At 36.6% G+C, this 20,112-nt stretch overlaps 1 protein-coding gene and 1 pseudogene across 2 annotated transcripts in view; both read right to left on the bottom strand.

Annotated features, from left to right (window-relative positions):
* SMCHD1 (structural maintenance of chromosomes flexible hinge domain containing 1) overlaps window positions 1-20,112 on the bottom strand; it is a 149,347-nt gene that overhangs the window by 16,982 nt on the left and 112,253 nt on the right. For both annotated transcript variants that reach the window (XM_003817887.6, XM_063597309.1), the window contains exons 38-45: window positions 18,167-18,293; window positions 17,879-17,998; window positions 16,379-16,464; window positions 15,623-15,745; window positions 12,085-12,275; window positions 10,093-10,202; window positions 9,768-9,838; window positions 3,393-3,564 (exon numbers count right to left, since the gene is read on the bottom strand). In XM_003817887.6, the coding sequence (XP_003817935.1) occupies window positions 3,393-3,564; window positions 9,768-9,838; window positions 10,093-10,202; window positions 12,085-12,275; window positions 15,623-15,745; window positions 16,379-16,464; window positions 17,879-17,998; window positions 18,167-18,293 (1,000 nt within the window). The remainder of the gene's footprint in view (window positions 1-3,392; window positions 3,565-9,767; window positions 9,839-10,092; window positions 10,203-12,084; window positions 12,276-15,622; window positions 15,746-16,378; window positions 16,465-17,878; window positions 17,999-18,166; window positions 18,294-20,112) is intronic.
* On the bottom strand, window positions 13,042-13,159 carry LOC112437816 (small nucleolar RNA U13; annotated as a pseudogene).

The following is a 20,112-nucleotide window of genomic DNA, read 5'->3' on the forward strand; positions in this document are numbered from 1 at the left end:
CTCTCCTAGGACTGGTGGGAGTTAAGTTATATTAAAACTTTAGGGTGAAGGTATATGGAGCCCAAGGCTGCTGACTGTCCCAGAGTTATCTTTGACTTTGTCTTGGCTGTTTCCACCTCCTTTAAATCTGTGATTTCTTCCAGTTTCCTTCCAATAGATTCCTGTTTGGCTTAAAGTAGTCATGCATGGCTGCTATTGCTTACAATCAAAAGTACTTTATATATATTAGTAACCTTAAATGGTCTCCTTTGAGTTCTTATCAATGAATCATTAGTCTGTATGTGGGAGTGTATCTTTGAATATATTTGTCAAGAAAGCTAAGCAACTATTAAATATGACATCTGTGTATTTTTTAAGTTCCACAGGTAATTCTTTCTGGTTTTGGGAACTACTGCCATAAAATGCTTAGGTATAGAGTCTAGGCCTTTTACATTAATTCACTGACCTTGATTAAAATGTTTTCTCTGATTTCTTATCAGTTTCTTTAGATATTCACTCATTGTAGAGACTGTATGTGTCCACTGATGTCATAAACAGAAGTATGACTCCTCTTCCCACCACCTTTCTCAACTACTAATTAAAAAACTTCTGAGGCTGAACTGATAGCCCCAAATGGAAATTACCTGCTATGGTTGGTTTGTCCCCACCAAAGCTCATGTTAAAATTTGATCCCTGGTATGCTGGTGTTGGGAGGTGAGGCCTAATGTTGGGGTCATGAGGGCAGATCCCTCATGAATAGATTAGTGCCATCCCTTGGGAGTGAGTGAATTCTTGCTCTGTTCCTAAAAGCTGGTTGTTTAAAGAGCCTGGCACCTTCCCTCCCCTTCCCTTTTGCTTCCTTTCTTGAGATGTGATCTTTGCACATGCCAGCTCTTCATCTACTGTGATAGGAAGCAGCCTGACGCCCTCACCAGATGCAGATGCCCAATCTTGAACTTTTCAGCCAGAAGAAGTGTATGCCAAATTAAGTATCTTTTTCTTTATAAATCACCCAGCTTCAGGTATTCCTTTATAACAACACAAAACAGACTAAGACACTGCTCAAATTCCTCAACAGTAGAATAAATAAATTGTACATTTCATTCACACAATGAAGTATTATCCTGCAATGAAAATGAACTACATGCATAGTGTTGAACAAAACTAGACATATAAAAAAGTACGCACCGCACAATACCAAGTATATAAAGTACTAAAATGGGCAAAATTAATCTATGCTACTATAAGTCAAGAAAGTTGTTATCCTTTGAGTATGGAGTGGTGGTAGGGAGTGGAGGAGCCAAAAAGAAATCTTCTACAGTACTGGTGTTTCTTTTTCTTTTTTTTATATGGAGTTTTGCTCTTGTCACCCAGACTGGAGTGCAATGGCACAGTCTCGGCTCACTGCAACCTCTGCCTCCCAGGCTCAAGTGACGGTCCTGCCTGAGCTTCGTGAGTAGCTGGGACAACAGGCACCCACCACCACACCCAGCTAATTTTTGTATTTTTAGTAAAGATGGGGTTTTACCATGTTGGCCGGGCTAGTCTTGAACTCCTGACCTCAGGTGATCCACCTGCCTTGGCCTCCCAAAGTGCTGGGATTACAGGTGTGAGCCACCAAGCCCAGCCTAATGTTCTATTTTTTAATACAAGTGCAGTGTTCATGTTGTGAAGATCCATCAAGCTGAATGTTCACGAAATATGCACATTTTTCTATGTGTATTTTACTTTAATAAAAGCAAACAAAGTGGCCAGACACGGTGCCTCATGCCTGTAATTCCAGCACTTTGGGAGGCCAAGGAAGGTGGATCACTTAAGGCCAGGAGTTCAAACCCCATCTCTACTAAAGATACAAAAGTTTGCCAGGTGTGGTGGCGCATATCTGTAATCCCAGCAACTTGGGTGGCTGAGGCACAAACATTGCTTGATCCCGGGAGGCCGAGGTTGCAGTGAGCTGAGATTGTGCCACTGCACTCCAGCCTAGGTGACAGTGAGACTATCTCAAAAAAATAAAAAATAAAAAATAAGAAAAAGGTAAATAAAAGTAAACAAAGCGTTGCAAATAGATACAGTGAAATATATATTATTCAGCCTTACAAAGGAAGGACATTCTAACACTTATTACAACATGGACAGACCTGAGGACATTAAGCCAAGTGAAATTAGCCAGTCACAAAAGGACAAACTCTGTATGATTCTACTTATATGAAGTATCTAGAAGTCACATTCAGAGAGACAGAAAGAAGTATAATGGTTGTCAGGGAATGGACAATGGAGAGTTTATACAAAGTTTCAACTGTGCATACCGAAAACAGTTCTGGAGATAGAATGAACAACAATGTGAATGCACTTAACACCAATGAACTGTCCTTTTTTTTTTTTTTTTTTTGAGACAGAGTCTCTGTTGCCCAGGCTGGAGTGCAGTGGTGCAATCTCAGCTCACTGTAACCTCCACCTCCTGGGTTCAAACGATTCTCCTACCTCAGTCTCCCAAGTAGCTGGGACTACAGGTGCGTGCCACCACGCCCAGCTAATTTTTTTTTGTATTTTTAGTAGAGACAGGGTTTCACTGTGTTAGCCAGGATGGGCTCGATCTCCTGACCTCATGATCCGCCTGCCTTGGCCTCCCAAAGTGCTGGGATTACAGGCGTGAGCCATCGAGCCCGGCCAAACTGTACTCTTAAAAATGGTTAAGATGGTAAATTTTATGTTATATGTATTTTTCAATTAAAAGAAACTTAACAACAAACTGCTCTGTGTTAGGAAAGTAGAGTTGAGTGTATCAGAATTAATTATATAAATTAAGAGCAAATAGGCTCTAAGCTAATGGATGGTAAGGAGACTTTCTGGTAAGTATATGCACTTCAGAGCACAGACGTGCAGAGACAATTATATTGGCTAATTAGATGCAAAGGGACACAGCCTGTGGAAGGGAAAAAGGGGCAGGAGATCACATGTCATACACTTTCTAATAAGCCTTAATTGTTCTAGATAGTTACAAATTTCAAGATAGAAATAAGTATTATGATTATGTAATAAAATACTGACTTATTCAATAATGACAGAAATTTCTTCTTTTTTTTTTTTAAGAGATGGAGTCTTGCTATGTTGCCCAGGCTGACCTCAAACTCCTGGGCTCAAGTGACACTCTTGTCTTAGCCTCCTGAGTAGCTGGGAACACAGGCATGCACTACATATAAGAATGAAAATACAAGGGATAAAGCTACTATTTACAAAACTCTAAACTACCTGATATAAAAAAGCTGAAAGTAGTAGACAAAAACATCTTACTTACATTTGTTACTTACTTACATTTGTTAATTTTTCATGTTAGATTCTCAAAACATAAGCTCTTAGAAAAATAAGAGTAAAATTAAATTAGAAATTGCTATTTAAGTACTTATTCAACTTACCTATTTGTTCCCCTAAGATCAGACACTGTTTTGGAACTGGAGCTCCAAATACCATTCCCCGAAGTTTATCCATTGGAGGAGCTTTATTCTGAAGGCCCCCAAACTTTCCATTACTTCGAATTCGATCTCCGTCTCTGGTCAGCAGTGTAGGACAGTGTGTAATTTTAACAACCTATTGTAAATAAGTGAATAGTAAGTAGTGAGCAACTTATTTCAACTGCCCCAAAAAAGGAGAAATCATTTAAAGTTTCTGAGATTAGAAATGACAGGATCACAGTAGTATTTTCAAAAACTTAGTAACTAGCAATATGTAAGATAAACTGGAGGGAAAAATCCAGAGGCAGAGAGATGAATTAGACAACTTTTCAAATATCAGCCTAAACTAGAACAGTGACAACGCAAGTGAAAAAAGTAAATGATGGATTGATAAGTGGAAGGAAGAGGACAGGCCAGAGAGTTCTGTGCTTTGGAACCCATGGCAGTTAAGTATCAAGGTAGCATCACCAACCCAGTTTCCTCTGTTAGATTTAAGTTTTTTAGATGACCAAAGGATAGCAAAAGGAGAATATTACATTGAAGAAAATACAGACTGGAAAGCACTAGACTGACTCTTCCAAAGATAATACTATGGTTTTAGGTATGGGAAGATAAAGAGGTGATAATTTGAGAGTTAGGGGAACTGAAATAATGTAGAAAAACTGAAGTCATGGATGGGAAAAGATGAAGGGTTAATTAAGAATTAAATTCTTATGTCAGGTGTGGTGGCTCACACCTGTAATCCCAGCACTTTGGGAGGCCGAGGTGGGCAGATCACGAGGTCAGGAGTTTGAGACCAGCCTGACCAACATGTTGAAACCTCATCTCTACTAAAAACACAAAAATTAGCTGGGCATGGTGGCACGTGCCTGTAATCCCAGCTACTCAGGAGGCTGAGGCAGGAGAATCGCTTGAATCCAGGAGGCGGAGGTTGCAGTGAGCTGAGATCACACCACTGCACTCCAGCCTGGGCAACAGGAGACTCTGTCTCAGAAAAAAAAAAAAAAAGAAATTCTTCAGAGAAGTCAGAATAAAGGAAAAATACTGGATTTAGTACGTCATGATCTAGAAGAATGTTCTTGCAAAAAAGGTTCAGAAAATATTAAAAAATAAAAGTTAAACTTCATTGGTAACCAGAGACGTGGAATTCAAATAAGATATTTTTACTACTCAATATGTTAAAATGCACACACACACACACACACACACACACAACTTTGGTGGGGGGCTATGGAAAAAGGGCCTTCTTGTACTGATATGCCCTGGGACAGCCCTTCTCAAAGGAAATGGGACAAGTGTTTAAAAGTTTAACATTCTGCACGATTCAGCAATTCTAAGAATCTAATCAGGAAAAAATAGTAACAGATGTGAACGATGTATACGGAAACATTGTTTTAATAATGAAAAGTAGTAAACTTACATGTCTCAACAAGTTATACAAGTAAATTACGGCACATCCATACAATGAAATAGTATACATATATTAATGAATGAAGAAGAACACTGTAATTTTTAACAAGTATAAAAACGTAGTCCAATCTAATATTGGGGCTAAATAGTCTCTGAATTATATAAATACAAGATAAAGTAAATGTAATTAAGATGATTATTTGAAGAAATCCTGTGGTGAATTCTTTGGTAAAGCCAGTATTTACAAATTCAAAAATCATTTGTTTTTACAAGAAATAACCACAACTTAATTTCTTAGTTTTGGTTTGGGTTTATATGTTTTCTAGTGGTGAACAACAACAAAAATACAAACTGGCTTCATGTGCTATCCACTTACCAAGATTCAGGCAATCAATGTTTCTAAGGATTTAATATCTTTTTTTTTTTTTTTTTTTGAGTTGTGGTCTCGCTCTGTTGCCCAGGCTGGAGTGCAGTGGCATGACCATGGCTCACTACAGCTTCCAACTTCTGGGCTCAAGCAATTATCCCAACTGAGCCACCTGAATAGCTGGGACTACAGGTGTAGGCCACCATGCCCGATTACTTTTTTTTTTTTAAACTTTGTAGAGTTGGCGTCTCACTATGTTGCCCAGGCTGGTCTCGAACTCTTGCCTTCAAGTGATATTCCTGCCTTGGCCTCTCAAAGTGCTGAGATTACAGGCATGAGCCATCATGCTCAGCCTAATATGATCTTAAATAAATACACTAAAATGTATAGATTTTCTATTATCTTGTTAAGAAGCAACATGAGGGAAGAGTTATGGTAGAAGGACAGCAGTTTGGCTCTCCTTTTATAATGATTCTGGAAATACTACTTTCACAGACAGTTTCTCAATTCTCCCTCAACCTTGATTCTACCTCACTAAGTACACTATTAGGACAAAAAAAGTTATCATGGTGTTTGCAAATTCTGCAAATTCTGGAATGAACAATATTACAACTCTGAAACCCAACAGTGTTACCAAGGAATGTCATAAGAGCTTTTTCTTAGAAGAGTTTTAAAATAACATTTGATTGGCAAAGTTACATATGACTTCATTTAGAAACTTGGAAGCAAGGAAATCAATATGTGCTATTATCAATTATGAAGAACAAATTCTATTCCTTTTTTGTCACGTATGTGCTATAACATTTTTGCAAAACTAGTATTGGTATCTTTCATCAGTTTTAAGATATTTTCAGCCATCAGTTCTTCAAATATTGCCTATAATCCTTTTATAAACACTCTCCTCTTGATACTCTGATTACATTTTGGTTAGATGCTCTCTCATTCTACCCTCCATGTCTCTTCAACTTCTTTGTCTTACATTCCATTTTCTCTTTCTCTCTGGGTTGCAGTCTGAATATTTTTTTCTGACCCTCTTTTTAATTCACAAATTCTTAAGATGTTAAACCTGTTCAGTTAGTATTTAATTTCTATTGTATCTTTTGATTTTTAGAAGCTCTATTTGATTTTTTCAAGTTGACTTATTCTTTTCTTATTTTCAACACTTTCATTTTTTGAACTATATTAATCAACTATTAATATAGATATTTTTCAATTTAACTTGTTCTTTTCTCATTTTCAACACTTTCATTTTTTGAACTATATTAATCAAATATTAACACTTTAAAAATATTTGCTCTCATTTTCAATGTGAAAATTATTTCCATTCAAAAACAACGGTGAAATTCCTCCAGAAAACATTTGTTTGCTTCAATCAGGTATCTAAGGATACTACTAGTCCAGCACATGAAACCAAATGTTTACCGTGAAGGTTTTCAGAACATCCAAGTAGTATGAATACACATTGCAAACAGATATGAGAGTCAATTGTTATGTTGATGAATTCTCTAGAAAAATGTTTAACTTTTTTACTTTTCCGCTTAGTGCCAAAGTTCAAGAGAGAGACTTTTCTGGTAGTTCCCTGAAGCAGCTGGAGTTGAGATGAAGGTGGCAGGTTTATATGTTTGTTTACCCTTATACTAAGGTTTCCCCCCACAGAGGGGGTGTCCCCAGTTATCAGACTCCCCATGTTGTTTAGAGCGCTGGGTTTTGTCTCCTATCCTAAAGCCCCTCGAGGGAGTGAAAAATCAATGCTTAAGTTCAATTAGTTTGGCAAACGTTCTCACTGCAAAAATCCGGCATTAGTGTTCTGTTTGTCTCTCCAGGTTCCCACTTCCACTTAGAATCCTGACTTTCTTGCCAGTTCATTAAGATACATATCTGAAATAGCATTTTAGCTAATCTCAGCTGGAGTTTCCAAAGGCTATCTGGTTTGTCTAATTCATCATTGTATAACCCTCAGTGCACTGTGCCTAGTGATACGCTGGAACCAGCTTGTACTGGGTCACGAAAGCCAGGTCTCCTGAACACCACATTCATACAGGCATGAAGGACTTCATACAGACTGCTGGAAATCATCCATGATACAAGTACTTACACCATAGAAATTGGCAAAAGCTACAAATCAGGGACTTCCACATGCCTCCTCAGAGAGCTAGTTCAACACATGATAGCACACCACTGTGTCTCATACATAGTAAGTATCCAAATATCTCATTGAACAGGAGTCTTCCAGTTACCATCCTATTAGTTAGTTCAATCCTTACTAGCAAGCTTCTCACCGTCTCCAAACTGATTCCATGTTATCATAACATTTAATGGGTATGTTTCTATTTCATAATTTGGGATATATAAAAATGCTAATCACTACCAGAATATAGTAGCTCTCCCACCCACAGCCAGTTTCTGGTACGGTGTATTATACTTCATATTAGGTTTACAAGGAAACGTTCAAGAAGATGCCAAATACCATTTTCCAATTAGCTATATAATGCTCAAAATCCCAGTAATTTAGTTTTCCTAAACTAAGATGAATTTATTATTGCCTTTTTTTTTTTTTTTTTTAGATAGAGTCTTGCTCTGTCACCCGGACTGGAGTGCAGTGGCATGATCTCAGCTCACTGCAACCTCCACCTCCCAGGATCAAGTGATTCTCCTGCCTCAGCCTCCTAAGTACCTGGGATTACAGGTGCCTGCCACCACGCCTGGCTAATTTTTGTATTTTTAGTAGAGATGGGATTTCACCATGTTGGCCAGGCTAGTCTCGAACTTCTGACCTCAAATGATCCGCCTACCTTGGCCTCTCAAAATGCTGGGATTACAGGCAGGAACCACTGTACCCGGTGCCCTATTATTGCTTCTTAACAAGGCCCAAAGAAAAATTACTCATACCAGTTTAGTTCTAGCTCTGCCATAAATTAGTAAAGTGTGACTTGGGACAAATCCCCCACCTCTTTAACAATTTTTATTTTTTTAGACAGAATCGCATTATATTGCCTAGGCTGGAGTGCAGTGGCTATTCATAGGCATGATCAGAGCACATGACAGCCTATAGCCTTGAACTCTTGGGTTCAAGCAAACCTCCCTCAGCTTCCCAAGTAGCTGGAACTACAGGCATGCATCACATGTCCAGCTCTCCATTATTTGTTCTCAGCTTAAGGTCTCTCATCTATTCTCACTCGTCCTAGATCATCCTAGATGATCCCTATAGTCCCCATGATTCTAGAATACACTATTTACAGATACTGGCTTAGATCAATCCAGGGTACTGCCTATAACATGTGGCTTTAGGGTTAAAATCAAGTCAAGGATGTTCCTTTGTTAAGACCTCTGAAAGATTTAAACTACTGCCCTCCTGGATCCTCTTAGCTAGACAAAAGGGCTTCTAAAACTCTAAATGGCATTACCCTACTCTATCTCACCCTCATGGGTGAGAACAATAACCCTAGCAGACATCCCCAAAAGAACCCTGGCTAATACCAGCTGATGCCAGATGACAACAGGTACCAGTTGCCAGCTACATAAGGCAGGCATTTTAGAGCTGCCACCACCCCAGTTCAACTAGCCAACATCACTTGGAGAAATCTACAAAGAGGACTAATATGTTGTTGTTTAAACTTACAATTTAGAGTGTTATATATATAGCAGCAGTAAATAACTGAAATATTTATTTTACCAAACTCCCCTGCAAAGGTGCTATGGGCTAAACTGTGCTCCACTATAATCTTTTATTTATTTACTTTTTACAAGACCAGTCAAGTAGACTAGTAAGAAGGGGAGGAAAGAATAAAACAGAGTTAGATCTGTAGCTGATGGTGAACAATCAATTGAGATAACTCATTACCTTTGTTTGGGACCAGCCCCCAACAAATCCATGTTAAAGTCCGTAACCCCCAGTCCCTCAGAATGTGACATTATTTGGAGATAGGGTCTTTACTGAGATAATCAAGTTAATATGAGGTCACTGCGGTGGGCCCTAATCCAATATGACTGGTATCCTTACAACAAGGGGGAAATTTGAACACAGTCACACACAGATGTGAAGAGACAGGGGGAAGAGAGTCCTCATCTACAAGGCAGGGAGAGGCCTGGAAGAGATCCTTCATTCACAGTCTTTAGAGGTAACCAACCCTCCTGAAACTGTGAATTTGGATCTCCAGCTTCCAGAACTGTGATACAATAAATTTCTATTATTTAAGCCACCCAGTCTGTTGTGGGACAGTAATATTTCTATTACTCACATCAGTTAATGGCTGCCCTAGAAAACCAATACAAAGGGCTACAGCAAATTACATTTTACACCAAAATTACCTGACAGTACTTTTTTCCAATCCTAACAGACACTGTTTTGAGTCTTAGACAATTTCGTAGCCCCAAAACACATCTATTTAAATTTGCATCCTGGTCCATTCATTCCTACATTTTGCCTAGTTTTATGTTGCTTATCAATTTGCAGAATTTAAATTGGTTTTGAAAAGGCTAGTCGTTTGTATATGTATCATCAAATGTACATGATACACATTAAAACTGAAGTCTACAAATTTAAAAAGAAATCAAATACATACCTCTTTTCTATAATGATTGGCCGCATCCAGATTATCCAAAATAATGGTGTCTCCTAACAGCATACCAAATACTAAAAAAGTCAATAAATGAATTTTGAAAATTATGATATTTTCATTGGCCATATTAAAATATAATGCACATTGCAAGTCTTTCTTTGAAAGAGTGCTAGTATTCGTTCTAATTTTATTTGTACTCTAAAAAATACTGATAAAACTATGACTGATAAGCAAAATAAGAATATAAATTTTCATTGTCAGTAATTTATAGATTTGTGTCACAAATTTAACATCTGTACAAAAGTAAAGTCACCATAATGTCTTTTACCTGTTTCACAATGTTCTACATTATCTGGAAATGTTAACAAGTCTCGAGCAAAGACTGGATCTCCAATGGGTTTAAAATACAATTTTCCATTTCGGAAATGAGGTAGAGGTCTAAATAAAAAGAAATTTTAAAAAGATATTAAAGCACATGACTTTTTAAATTTAAAAAAAGACAATATGGAAAACATGAATATATTGCACATCATTTTGATCATACAATCAATTCCCAATCCACCACAAGTGATACTTCTAAATGATCAGCTATTATGCCCTTAGAAATGGAAACAATATTGACCATACAAAAAATCTACCTGGTTTTATCTGTACTACTACCCTCTATTAGTTTGTATTAACAATAAATAACAGTTTCATTTGACAAGGAAAGAAAAAAAGTAGCCTCTAAAGCTGGTTCCAAATGATAGTATGAATGACATAACTGTTCATGTGAAGAGTGGTCACAGAATGACTAGGGGAAGGGGCAAGGCCCAAGACTGAGACACATATGAGGAAGGCAGCTCTATGTCCCCTGTCTTCCTGTCCTTCCCACACAATAGGAAGAGCAATTGAAGCCAGTAGATGATAACAATGGAATTTCAGAGATGGTAGTTGATTGGGGTGTCAGAGACTTTCCCTTCAACATAGGTGGAGAGGAGCTCTAGTTAATTCAATCCCAGTAAGAGGGAGAATACCAGAAACAGAGAGGATAACTCGTTTCTAGAACAAACGTTAGCCCTAAATGTCAAATCCATACTTTCCCTAAATCAACGATCCTTAACTTAGTCTCCAGGGATTACAGAGATAAAGAAGCCCTCCTGGAGAAAAAAATTCTTCTCACAAAAAGTATTAGGGTATGGGGGGGGTGCATGCCTCTAGTCCCAGTTACTTGCGAGGTTGAGGGAGGAGGATCACTTGAGCCCACAAGTTTGATGCTACAGTGAGCTATGACTGTGCCTGTGAGTAGCCACTGCACTCCAGCCTGGGCAAGTGAAAACCGTTCTCTTAAGAAAAGAAAAAGTATTACCCTTATCAACATAGTAACTATGACCCGTCAGGATTTCCCATGCTGTTCCTTTGAGTACTGACTAGTTGCAGGGTGGCAGATTTTAGAATCTGATAGATCTGAGTTCAACATACAGCTGTTTCCTCAATCTATTTTTAGATTTATAAGATGAAATAACAAGTTTACTGACATAGTAGACTCCTAATGAGACACCATTCTCCTTCAAGTCCCCATTCCTATGCAATTACAGGCCGTGAAAAGCTTTGTTTAGTAATCTGAGAAAATACTGACTAATCAATACTCTGCTATACATTTTTATTTACTTTTTGTTAGTATTTCCTTCCTGTCTTTAGGTACATTTTAAAAAGTAGGCCTAATCAGGGTACACATAAAATATAAAAAAGGGGCTGGGTGCAGTGACTCATACCTGTAATCCTAGCAGTATGGGAGGCTGAGGTGGGAGGACTGCTTGAGCCCAAAAGTTTGAGACCAGTCTGGGCAATATAGCAATTAAAAAAAAAAAAAAATTTAGCTGGGCATGCTGGCATGCACCTGTAGTCCCAGCTACTTGGGAAGCTGAGGTGGGAAGGTAGTTTGAATCCAGGGACGTTGAGGCTGCACTGAGTTGTGATCACGCCTAGTCTGGCTGACAGGGAGAGACTGCATCTCAAAAAATAAAAATTTAAAAATTAAAAAAAAAAAATTTATGTCTTTGTGTGTTTTTATGTCTTTGTGTGTATACGTTACATATACATGTAATGTATGTTTTTGTGTATACATTACATATACAAATAATATTTAATTGGCAAATAAAACATAGCCAGCATATGCAGTGAAAAATGCCCATTTGTGATGAAGACAAAAATAACGTAGATAATTCAAGTCAATTCTCTGTTTTAGGTATCTTTTAGAGAAATCATTTTTAAATTCAAGGCTTTGATAAAAAACAGAAAATATATTTCAGAAAAAAAATTACTTTCACTTTTTTCTAACCTTTTCCAGTCTGGAAGAGTCTTCTTGTAAATAGAATCAAGGGGCAACACCTGCTGACGACCTTGGGTTTCATCATAGATACGACGTGCAGCGTCAGTGGTTAGGGTGACTACACAGTCCATGTCACTTGCCAGATGCCAAGAAATAACCATCGCAGCTCTATCATCTTCAATTTGTGCTAGATGTGCAATCTATAACCCATTTTCATAAAGTAAAAAAATATAAAATCCATATATAAAAATTTGATATTATGTTAAAAGCCCAAGCCTAGGTAACAAAAACTTCTCTGAAACACATGAATTAAAAATAAACTGTCAAGTTGTTAAAAACTTAACTTGAATATATTAAACATTGTATTCTGATATTAAATTAAAATTTCTTTTTCTAAAGATTAAACTCCAGTAAAGTTGCAAATGAGCAAATAAAAATATTAGGATTTTTTCCTTCTTTTCTCAGACCATTCAGGGATGAAATAATTAGAAATTTTATTAGCTAGTAATATATACTTTTTTCACATTTTAACACTATAAATGGGATCTGTCTTATTGGTAGAATATCATAAAGTACACTTAAATAATATACACATAAAATAATGCAGTTCAATTAAACATAAATACAGTTAATAAGCCCTTCCCTTCTAAGTAAATACTTTACTCCAATATTATAGTATTCCTTTCAGAAAACAAATCTAAACATCACAAATAAGAATTGTTTCTTCTGCTGCTCAGGAGGCTGAGGAAGGAGGATAACTTGAGCCCAGGAGGTAGAGGCTGCAGTGAGCCGAGATTGTGCCACTGCACTACAGTCTGACAGAGCAAGACCCTGTCTCCAAAAAAAAAAAAAAAAAAAAAATTGTTCCTTTTGCTTCTGTTTCTAGGAACAATGCTTTGGAGCTTAGAATAAATAAATAATTACAAATCCTTGCTTCAGTCACAAGTATTCTTTTTCTTTCCCTCAGGTCAGACAGGTAATGTGCCAACAGTGTAACAAGGTTCAAGGGTGGCATATCTCACGCATGTGCGTGAACACCCAATCATCAACAAGCATTCTTGTTCAAAGTCAAGTCCACCAAGATTGGACTACTGTGGCCAGTATCAAAGCCTAGTTCATTGTGCTAGGATGGTGGTGTCTACCCTTTAATCTTACTTGATCTGGTAGCACAAACCTACTCTAGCAATAAGAACATTGTGTGTCACTTTTAGAAACATCAGGCTGGACATGGTGACCCAAGACTGTATTACTAGCACTTTCGGAGTTCAGGCAGGCAGAGTGCTTGAGCCCAGGAATTTGAGACCAGCTTGGGCAACATCACGAAGCCCCATCTCCACTAAAAATACAAAAAATTAGGGGGCCATGGTGGCACGAAACTGTAGTCCCAGCTACTTGGGTGCTGAGGTGGGAGGATGACCTGAGCTCAGAAAGTCCAGGCTGCACTGAGCCGAGATGCACCACTGCATTCCAGCCTGGGCGACAGGAGTGAGATCCTGTCTCAAAAAAAGCCAAAAAACAAAACACATCCTAACATCTACCCTTATATTCTAATTCTCTAGAAGTTAGTGGAAGAAAGGTAAGAAAATGAACATGCAAAAAAACTAGTACATGTAAACGAAAATGAAAACGATGTTCTAGCCAATGGAGAAAGAATTAGTAGAGGCAAATGAAATGTAAGCAGAAGAAATGGCTTACTTGTGACATTTAGATGTGTTTTGTAAAAGAAATACCATGATACTGTCATAAAACCTATTTAGAAGGGCATGTTAAGTATAACTATAATATGTTTAACTGAAAAAAAAATCTTAAAACTGCTACTACATCTTCCTCATTTAGAGATGGGATTTCAAGATCTTTGGAATTGAGGAAGAAATGTGTAAAATATCTAAGTTACTTGAGCTATTCACGATGTTAAAAATAAATACATTTTGAAGTTTGGGGGAAAAAAGTCTCCCCTTCTTCCTACTGTATTTCTACGATTATTTATTCTAGGGTTTTTTTATTTTTTTGAGACAGAGTCTCGCTCTGTCGCTCAGGCTGGAGTGCAGTGGCATGATCTCGGCTCACTGCAACCTCCGCCTCCCAGGTTCAAACAATTCTTCTGCCTCAGCCTCCTGAGTAGCTGTGATTACAGGCACATGCCACCACGTCTGGCTATTTTTTGTATGTTTTATTAGAGACGGGGTTTCACCAGGTTGGCCAGGCTGGTCTCAAACTCCTGACCTCAGGTAATGCGCCCGTCTTGGCCTCCCAAAATGTTGGGATTACAGGTGTGAGCCACCGCGCCCGGACCATTCTAGTTTTATAATAAATGCCAGGAAGAGTATTTTTTAAGGAAGCAAGGGAAAAGACTAAGGATGACATGGAGGGACTGTAAAGTTTTCTCCTACTGGTTAGGGTAGGGTTTGTATTTCTGAGGGGACAAAAGAGAAACTATGTAAAACGAAATTTCAAAGATTTCCCCCAGATTTTCAAGAAATATTTAAAAAGGAGACTTTAAAATACATTTCTCTTGCTAAAATTTATATGTTGGTAAAAATCTCACATATTGTCCAAGAATTTTGTATTGGATGAACTATTAAAATGTGGAAGCCATATATTTATATGCTTAGGATCAAAGAACTGCTTTTTTCTAAAAATTGGAATAATATTTTAAAACATTGTATATTAGCAACTTGTTTCCTAATACATAAATTTATATTTAACTTGAATTAAAATTCAATTTTTCAGTTTGCAGATCTGCGGTTTGGGTAATAACGTAACACGGTTTTGGTCATACATATTGCTACACGTTACCCCCTATTTTCAGTGGACAGTATATTTGTGAAGTTATAGGGCATATAAAAAAACTATCACAGACTTTAGAGTCAGAGAGACCTTGAGTCACATCTAAGCTCTGCCTTTAACTATATTTTAACAAGTTATTTGAGCTCCCTGAATTTCAATTTCTTTATGTATAAATGAGAAATACTACAAATAATAGTTCATATGGTGGTTATAAAAGTAGAATATACATGCAAAGGCAATAACCAAAGACTCCAGAGTCAGACTACTTGGGGTTTCACCCCTGGCTCTGCCACTTGCTATCTGTGCAACTCTGAGCAAGTTACTTGACCTCAGTTTCAGCTGGGCATGGTGGCACATGCCTGTAGTCACAGCTACTTGGGGGGCTGAGGCAGAAGGATCACTTGAGCCCAGCAGGTGGAGGGAGCAGCGAGCCACAGTCTTACCATCGTACTCCAGCCTGGGTGACAGACTGTCTCCCCCTCCAAAAACAGAGCTGCATGACATGAAAGCATCTCTAAGTAAACAACAAGCCTTGAACTAATAGATGTTAACAACTTTTGCCACAGCCCTCAATAGTAACATTACAGATTTCAGTTTTAAACTCTGCCAAATCCCTATTGCAATAATGACAGCAGGTACTTTACTGGAAAGAAGTAAATTACAAAGAACCTGACACTTTTTTGTCACTTTTAGAAGACCCGTTTTAAACAAACAAGATAATAAAACATACTGCCTTTCAAAAGGCTTAATAAACACAAACCTTTCCCAAAACATCTCCACTGCCTTTAGTATAGTTTGGAAGAGTACACGATCTTCTAGGTTTTTTCTTCAGTTCTTCTTGTTCTGATAGCTTTCTTTTCAGAAGTGCTTCAATGTGTGGCACCTATAATTTATAAAGAAAAATTAACTACAAGACCAATTACTCTTGAACCAGGCAGCCCATAATGACAGTGGAGAAAAATTAACAATTTAGATAACTAAAGAATATAAAGTTGGTAAGTAGGCATTATTAAAAAAAAAAAACTATCAGAAAATACACACACACATAAAGAAAACACAATTTTAAAAACCATGGTTATAGTAATATAAAGTTCCCACTTCACTGAATTTAAAAAAATCTTAGCCAAGAAATACACTACCTATAATAGGACTTCTCTTGAAACTGAGTTACACATATAAAAGAATATAAATTTTAAAAATCTAGATTGCTTTTTATTTTCTCTTATTTTGTTTACCACCACATGTAGTGGTTATGCAGCCTTTTCAATGCAGTACTTGAACTGATGTATTATTAATTGCATTTATTGGTGTCATTACATTAAAAATACAAATTGCAATTTCTTTGAATAGAGCACTCTATCATTTTGTTAGTCATTTTTAATGTCTAGTGACTATAATGCACGTCTTTGTACCCTAAAACAACAAAACTCAGAATTCCTAATAAAAACTGAATAATTGAGAAAATTGTAGAATAGACTTTAATAAAAAATCTTGCACGTATAGTTGGAAGCTGTACCTGTTGTGTTGTAGGAATGTCAATATTATGTATTTTTAGTTCATTTCGCAATTGGGCCTCTTTTAATCTTCCTTCTTCAACTTGACCTAAAATAAAAAACAAAAAATTTGCATCAATTTCTGATAGCCCCCAAATCATAGTTTTTGAAAAATATTTTAAAGTTCCTTTTGTTTTTTCCTTTTAATGTCTGTTGCTAAAATGAAAACTGATAGGTGACCATTTCAGAAATTCAAAATTAAACTATACATCTTAAGGCTCAATTCTGATATACAAAAATGAGAAAACAAAATTAATGCAACTAAAGGGAGATATGATATACTGCAAACTCCTAGTAATCTTGGATAAGTTACTTAATCTTAATCCACGAGTATACATAATTTATACATAATTGCACAAGGCTGTTCTCAAAGACTTTATAAAAACAATTTTTAGTGCTACACAAATGACATTATCTCACTACTAGATTTAGCTCCTATTATATTCTAAATATCCTTGATCTTGTGCAGGCATACACAAAAGTAAGTACTTTGAGGCAAGCGGTAAATATTTCTTGGTTAACTTGATCAAAATAACACAAGGCCAAAAACCTTAGCAAAAAAATATGACAAATGAAAAGGGAAGAGATGATAGAGCACAACTCAGAAAATGTCTTGTCTTTCAATTATATGAAACATTATTAAGAATTGCAGCAAACGTAGGCTGGGTGTGGTGGCTAACACCTGTAATCCTAGCACTTTGTGGGGGCCAAGGTGGGCAGATCACTTGAGGTAAGAAGTTTGAGACCAGCCTGGCCAACATGGTGAAACCCCGTCTCTACTAAAAATACAAAAATCAGCCAGGCGTGGTGGCATGTGCCTGTAATCCTAGCTACTTGGGAGGCTGAGGCACGAGAATCACTTGAACTTGGGAGGCAGAGGGTGCAGTGAGTGAGATTGTGCCACTGCACTCCGGCCTGGGTGACAGAGACTGTGTCTCAAAAAAAAACAAAAAACAAAAAACAAAACAAAACTGCAGCAAACTTTCTGTGAATTGACTCAAGAATAATTTACATATTTCAGTATCAGTGTGTGCTGCCCCAGATACCTCCATAGTATGACAAACTGCAGATGTTTGAAGTAAAATACAAACAGCTCATTACCCAAATGAAAAATTACATTACACATCACTCCCTTGGTGATATTATTATCCAGTATCTTTTGCCAGAAGCTAGAGCTAAATATAAACATTATTATTATGTAGAAAGCCTTAAATTTTCCACAGGTCCAGATTCCTAACAGAACGTGTTGATTTCTTTTAAGCAGGATACAAATTTATTTAAAATAAGAAATACTTCATCTTAAGAATTCTCAATGACAGTATCAACCATCATTACCACCTTTCTGAAACATTCTGCATTTTATTTGTAATTTAGGAAAGTGGAAGATTGTTTGTGTATCACGATCTCACCTGCCTCATCATTCCCCAAAGCATAATTTTTGTCTTGAATACAAAATGACTTACATTTCATTTCATTAAGAAGCTGTTGGCTGGCTTCAAATAAACTTTTATACATAACAATAGACTGAGATAATTGGTCCTTTTCTTTTGTAAGTGCTGCCATTTGTTGCTGCTTCTTAACATCTAAGAAAAAAAATTGAGATAATTTAAATAATTTAAAAACTGACTTTTCTAAAATACGTCATAAAGTGGTTAGATAGCTAATAAACACCAAGTTAATGGAAAGCAAAACAAGGTTATCTAAAGTATCACTAACAATGGAGTTTAACCATTTATTTCCTAGAAACTTACCATTGTAAAACATGAACGGTAGGATATATGGTTCTAAGGTTCTTGATAAAAGTGGTAGCCGGGGCTCAAATACAATAAAATATTCAGTACTATCCCTTCCAGGACTACTTTCTGCCAGCACCAGACTCTGTACATATAAACAAACAATAGGGGAAAACAAGATTTAAAAAGAAAATTTACAACATATAAATGTTACATAACTCATTATGCTGTTTTCAAGTAAGTGGTTAATTTTAAAGGCCAAAGGCATAGGCTGATCCTTAAGATTCCATTAAACCATTATCACCACCACCACTACCCAAGACATACAACTTTTTACCTTCTGGTATTGGTTTGAAAGCCAAATGATCGTATCAATAAACAGCTTATGTGAAAATTATGTATGATAAAAAATTTCAAGAAAAAGTTATTTCCTTCACATTAGAAATAGATGGCCACTTAAAATTTTGACCTGTAAAATCTTCTTGATTCTAACCTCTAAATTGAAAGCAGCATGAAAGAGCTGATAGTGTGAAAGTTATAAAAACAATCACAAAGCCCAATGCTGAGTTTAAGTTACAGCTGTTAACATGGAAATAGACCCATCAAAGTCCCAGGTGACAGAACAAGAGATTTTGAAAAGCTCTAAAGATTTTTTAAATTGTGTCTTTCTCATTAATGGATAAAAAACCTTTTGATATACTTTAAGACCATAACATATAACTAGTAAATGACACAAATATATTTTTATCTGAAATGATTTTTTCACACAGTTCTAAGGGAAACGATAGTAGCTGTTTTTGTTTAGACTATAACAATACAATTTACAGAAAAGTAGTATTTTTAAAAAATCTAAATCGATATGGCACTGTAGGTCAATCCATGAAATAAAATTATAAATTACAGCTCACAGACTTTTTCCCAAAGAATATAGAATACAAGCCCACCATTAAACCGACTGCCAATCAGTTTCTGAATGTGGTTTTCAACAGACTTACATAAATGCAAACATGTATTTAAAAAATACTGTTTGCATTTTAAAAATAAGTAACATATACTTTAGCAACTTGCTTTCAGCACTCGATTTGATCAATTCATGTGAACGTATAGATGCCAATTTAAAATTTATGCATAGTACACTATACTATACTACTCATTCATTGGGTGGCAAATATTTAGTATGTTTACAATTTTTAAACAATTATCTATAACATAGCAAAAATATATCTCCAAATGTTTCTCTGCAAATGTGTTTTCTGGGATGAATAATGAGAAGTATAAGTTTATTTTAAAAGGTAAGTATCAAATTTCCCTTATAAGAAGCTGTATCAATTTATCCTCTCACCAGCAGTATATGGGAGTGCCCAATTCCCCTTATGCTGGCCAACATTTAATATCAATCATATTTTTTTTCTAAAAAGGGGAATTAAAAAGCAACCAGTCATTATTATTTTAACTAACATCTCCCTGAGTGGTACTGAAATCATGCTCCTTATGTTTACAGGTTATTTATATTTTCTTTTCCATTAATTGCCTGCTCATATTCTTTGCCCATTTATTTTTCTACCAGTTTGTCTTTTTTTAAAAATTGATTTGCAAGTAGTTCCTTAGGAGGTTTTAGAAATCTGTTCAATATATCAGTCCTTTAATTATATGTATCTAACATACAGTCATGCACCACATAACAATTCACTAACAAAGGACCACATGTACAATGGTGGTCCCAAAAGATTATAATACTGTATTTTACTATACCTTTTCTATGTTTAGATACACAAATACTATTATGTTAAAATTACCTACAGTGTTCAGTACAGTCACATACTGTACAGGTTTGTAGCCTAGGAGAAACAGGTTATGCTGCTGGGTGTGGTGGCTCATGCCTACAATCCCAGCACTTTGGGAGGCCGAGGTGGGTGGATCGTCTGAGGTCAGAGTTCGACACAAACCTGGCCAACATGGTGAAA

This window comes from Pan paniscus, chromosome 17 (assembly GCF_029289425.2).
Source record: "Pan paniscus chromosome 17, NHGRI_mPanPan1-v2.0_pri, whole genome shotgun sequence".
Classification (NCBI taxonomy): Eukaryota; Metazoa; Chordata; class Mammalia; order Primates; family Hominidae; genus Pan; species Pan paniscus.